We start from the raw sequence: 6000 nt of genomic DNA, 5'->3' as shown, positions 1-6000 counted from the left end.
TTAAAGTAATAGAAATAATTACCTATTGCCCTCATCGATGAAACATTACTGCAAATTTTAGAGGTATCCTATGAAAGTAAATCAAAACACTGCTTACCTGGTATTTATTTTATTGACCCTGAGGGATAGGAGGGAATCCTTTGGGATAGGAATTTTAACAGCAAAGAAATATTTATTTACTTTATTTATTTATTTACTTTATATTAAAATTTTTTTATGTATTGATTAAGTCTTTCCTTGTTTGATTTGCAAAATAGTGGTTTTGTCTCTAATTAATATTAGTTAATATTATATAATATTTTACTATAAAATTGGATTCAATCCTAAATCTGATTTTTCCCTGTAAATTTGGATTTATTCCCTAATATTTATTATTATTATTATTATATATATATATATATATATATATATATATATATATATATATATATATATATATTCTGGCCGGGTACAGCTGTCTTTTAACTTATCCCTCATTGGTATATATTTCCAAGTGAATCTCCTCACAATATCTTTCCGTTAGTCCACACCAAACAAACATACTTTCCTGCTATCTCTCTCTATTCCATTTTCTCCACAACTACTTCTCATGTCACCTACACCGTTCCCTCAAGAAAAAAGAAAATAAGCTGGTCAAAGTCTATATAAAGCCAAACAGAACCCGAATAGAAAAAAAAAACAGTCTGAAAAAAGTGATGAAGCAGAATCTGAAAAGTCACGACCAACCTTTCCATTCAAAGAAAAAAAATTATAATACATATACTCTCCGATAAAACTTGTCATAAAAAGAAGCATTGTAAAGAAACACTGACACATACATATACAGGTGTAGGCATGGCACTATGATTAAAAAGGTTGCTTTGAAACCATGCAGTTCTACTATAGCCCCAGACCCATCAACTTGGCTATTTATTGTTAATTGGGATAATTTTATATATAGTAGATTTAACAGTCCGTTCGGTGTTTGTGGACACTAAACTTCAAGCACACTAATAAGTAACTAACTTCAGTTTATCCCTTTCGCATGTGCACATGTTAGATACTTTATGCTTCAACGTAGTTCGACGCAAACTTGCGACAGGACATATTGTGTTTTGTGCTCTTAAAGATGGAGAACCAAAACGAAAATTATTGACACCTCATGCGTTTTTTATTTTTTTTAATGTGGAAGTAACAAAAACCTATTGGAATACATGCGTTGTATATGGAGAGGATGAGTTACGGAACGGATGTGCCAAAAACGGTTTTCAAAATTTCGATCGGGAAATATTTCGGTTCAAGTTGCACATCACTCTAACCGACTAACTGAGATTTAACAGTGACACTAACCCCGGTATACAACGAGGTGGGTTGCAGAAGTTCCCCAAATACCCAACTCGAAAGTTGAAAACCATCTGCATCAACACTGTTACGTCAGCAGGTTAAACTCTTGAGCCCCAGATCAAGTGAATGAGGCTAACCTTGCCTAACGGATTTCAATCTGTAATTCGTTACAAATACATGAAAGAAGAAAGGTTATATTTTTTATGAGAATGGTGAAAGGGGGCGGAAAATGGATCGTCATTAACAGTGTGTTTGCGCAAACCAAAATGGGGGAAACCCGACAAACCACCAAAGTCAAACTCCAAAGCAGGAATTCACCTGATATGCTTTCAATCTGATGGGGTTGTAAGGGTGTTGTCTTTTATGAGCTTCTTCTCACAGACAGGACCATCGATCACCAGAAGTTTCCAACATTTGCCAATGGAAAGGGCGTTGTCTCTCATCACAACATTGGCAGAGTGCACACTTCTTTGAAGACGTGGCAGACGTTACCAGGGCTTGGCTGGGAGTTTTGCTGCACCCTGTATATTCACCCTACCTTTCACTTTCGGATGCCCGGCAGTTTCGGTTTCTTCAAAATTCATTGAAAGGAAAGACTTTCATCACCGAAAGGGATGTAAAAATTTATCAGGAAGAGCTTTCGCCAGCAAAGACAGAAAATTCCTTGACCATGGGATAATAAATCTGCTCAAAAGATGTCAGAAGATGCTTGAAAAAAAAGTACTAATTATATCATTGATTATCGTTGATCGAATGAATCTCTTCGTGTTTAAATCTCGCGTCTTAATTTAGCTTGAAAAACTGAAAGAACTTTTTGTCGACTCCATATATCATCATCACCATGATCATCGTCGTCGACGTTGTCACCATCATCGTCATCATTCAACGTCCTCTTTTCCATGCTGGTATGGACTCGAAGATTTTAAAAGAAAGGACGAGCCAGAGGGTTGCGCCAGGCTCTATGTCTGCTTTGGTATGTTTTCAACAGCTGGGTGCTCTTCTTAGTACCAACCATGTAACAGTGTATATATATATATATATATATATATATATATATAATATATATATATATATATATATGAATATATATAAATGTGTGTGTGCGTGCGTCTGTACATATGTCTGTGCCTGCTTATCCCGCACCACATGATATGAAGATATTTCACGTTCTTGCAATTCTGTGGTTCGGCAAATAATAACCATAAAATATGTACCAGACGTACAACACCAAAAAACAGTACTGAAGTTAATTCGTTGGATTTCAACGTGGTGCCCCAGGATAATCACAGTTATCCAGTGACTGAAACAAGTAAAATATAATATATACACATACATACTTACATACATACACACACACATTCATACATACACACATATATATATATATATAGATACGCATATATCTATGTATGTATATATATTATATACGTACATACATACATGCATTCATGCATATATATACATACATACATACATACATACATATATATGTATATATACATGTATATATGTATATATATATATATATATATATATATATATAATATATACACATACATATATACATGTATATATACATATATATGTATGTATGTATGTATGTATATATATATATATATATATATATATATATATATATATATATATATATATATATATATGCATGAATGCATGTATGTATGTGTGTATGTATGTACGCATATAATATATATATATACTTACCGACATATGAATGTTTTGTATCAAATGTCAAAGACGTCATGAAGGATTTACGAAATTTTGTTGCTCTTTTGCGCACGTTTCCAAGAAATGGTGCCGTTGATAATGTATAAAGAACTGGGTTGATTGCACTGTTTACGGGAAGAATAAACACAGCTACCCAGGCGTACACCTGAAAAAAATCATATACAGATAATATGCTTTTAATTAAAAAATAACCATAATTTATAATCAAATTGAATTGTAATTTAAAAATTAATAATTAAAAAATTAAGAAAAATTGTTAAACTAATATGGAAGTTATGTTCTACGTTGTTACTTTATCTTTTGGTTGTCTGGCTCGCTCTGTCCCTCCCCCCACTCCCGTTGTCTAGTTTTCTCTCTCTCTCTCTCTCACTCTTTCTCTCTCCCCCTCTCTCTCTGTCTTTATATGCTTATTTGCTTTTAGAGCTCATTGAAGGGTGCCATCTGATTAAAAGACAATTTTTGAGACATTCGTGGCTTATTTTGAACTGGCATTTTTATCAGTTTATTTTTCTTTTGCTGTAGTGCTAGCACAGCCGCCAACATCATCATCATCACCATCATCACTAGCATCACCAATATCCCATCTACACCACCACCACCATCATCAACATCATCAACATCATTGTCGTCATCATCACACTCATCACCACCGCTAACATTTTCATCATGCCGATGACGACGACGACGACGACCACCACCACCACCACCACAACCATCACCACGAACACAACCACCACCATCTCCGCCATCACCATTATCGTCATCATGATCGTGATCATTACCACCATTATCAGCACTAGGAACATCACCACCAACACCATCACTACCCCCATTCTCCTCCTTCTCCTCATCACCGTTTACATCGCCGTCTTATCACTTTTTTCTTTATCCATCCTTTTTTCTTACTTATTGATTATATTATTATAATTACATTCATCATATTGAAGTGCTGTTATAATTATCTTCCACCAACGGCACCTGTTCCATCCGTCCCACACTGGCATTGTCATATCTATTCTAACACCCCGATTCCAGCTCTCAACCTAATCACAATTACTATCGCTGCTCCCAACTTCTTCTGCTACTCTCAAAACCACCAACTTAAAAAAAAAAAACATCGCTTTAATTAAAATTAGCAATTAATTCTAGAAATAATTAGAGAGGAAGTGTTCGGACCTTAGTTATCTGTCGAGTAAATCATTACTGTTTACGTCATTAGAAAATAAAATTTAACGAGTTTATAGGCAGCCTCTATTTGGTCACTCAACATGCTAGATATACCAGCCAGATCATGCTGAAATCACAATTATTACAATTTAATATATTTTGAATAGGGAAAACTAGATAATGTATATCTAAATGCACAAAATAATGATCACTTGAGATGCTAAGTTTAGCAGCCGGATTTCGTTGAACGCATACTTTAATATCATAAAAATGGGTATGAAATGAAGTAATGTATTAACAAATACATGAGACCTGAATAAAATTAGGAAAAGTCAATAATAGGTCTGCTGATATATATATATATATATATATATATATATATATATATATATATATATATATATATATAAGAAATATTGAATTTCTAAATCTCTCGTAGAGACATGTACGGTGGTGGGGCGATAGAATGGTTGTATACTATCAATCTAACAAGAACGTGACAGTAGGGGGTACACCATCGCTGTATAGCCCCAGAAAGCATCGAACGCCTCCTGATAGCCTTGACATATTTTTTCCCTGTGTCCTTATATACATATACGAGGGGGAGACAAACACCCCCGGCTGTATATACTCTTTTACTCTTTTTCTCTTCTACTTGTTTCAGTCATTTGACTGCGGCCATGCTGGAGCACCGCCTTTAGTCGAGCAAATCGACCCCGGGACTTATTCTTTGTAAGCCCAGTACTTATTCTATCGGTCTCTTTTGCCGAAGCGCTAAGTGACGGGGACATAACCACACCAGCATCGCTTGTCAAGCGATGCTGGGGGGACAAACACAGACACACAAACACACACACACACATACATATATATATGTACATATATACGACAGCCTTCTTTCAGTTTCCGTCTACCAAATCCACTCACAAGGCATTGGTCGGCCCGGGGCTATAGCAGAAAACACTTGCCCAAGATGCCACGCAGTGTGACTGAACCCGGAACCATGTGGTTGGTTAGCAAGCTACTTACCACACAGCCACTCCTGTGCCTATATATATTATATATACATGTATATATATATATATATGTATATGTATATATATATATATATATATATATCTGTATATATATATATATATTATATATATATATATATATATATATGTATATGTATATATATATATATATATATTATATATATATATGTATATACATATATATATATATATATATATATATATTATATATATATATATATATATATATATATATATATGTATGTATATATACACATACATACATGCCCCAGCATCGCCACAGCTTTAGCGCTGAAATGTATAAAAGAAGATACACATACACACACGTATACACACACACATTCGCATGAAAGTGTTTTAGAAAGCTTTACTGATAGAGCCACAATATTTGTAAAAAAGATTTTATTAGATTAGAAATATTGATATTAAAAAATCTTTAAGAAAATATATTAACCAGGGCCGTATGGAAAGAAGTTATGAAGCTTTTCAATCACTCGTCTCTGTAGATAGCTGAAAACAGCAAAAGACGCAAGAGTAAAATTACCTTTCCATAAGGTCTGCGGAAACCTGTTTTGAGAAAGATTTTCTATATAATTTATTTTTTAATTGGAAAAAAGTTTTTGCAAACCTAAACACACACATATATGCATTCTATCCCTCGGTCTATGCATTTTTCTACCATCACTCTGTTTAAGCATATTGTGAACAACCAGAAAAGGAAATCTTA

General features: G+C 34.0%; 1 protein-coding gene across 2 annotated transcripts in view; it reads right to left on the bottom strand.

Annotated features, from left to right (window-relative positions):
- Nucleotides 1-6000, bottom strand: part of LOC115209347 (G-protein coupled receptor GRL101) — an 804611-nt gene that overhangs the window by 13603 nt on the left and 785008 nt on the right. For both annotated transcript variants that reach the window (XM_029777716.2, XM_036501082.1), the window contains exon 25: nucleotides 3046-3214. In XM_029777716.2, coding sequence (XP_029633576.2) covers nucleotides 3046-3214 — 169 coding nt within the window. The remainder of the gene's footprint in view (nucleotides 1-3045; nucleotides 3215-6000) is intronic.

The sequence above is a fragment of the Octopus sinensis genome, linkage group LG3 (genome assembly GCF_006345805.1).
Source record: "Octopus sinensis linkage group LG3, ASM634580v1, whole genome shotgun sequence".
NCBI classification, from domain to species: Eukaryota; Metazoa; Mollusca; class Cephalopoda; order Octopoda; family Octopodidae; genus Octopus; species Octopus sinensis.
This window is presented reverse-complemented; position numbering and strand designations above follow the sequence as displayed.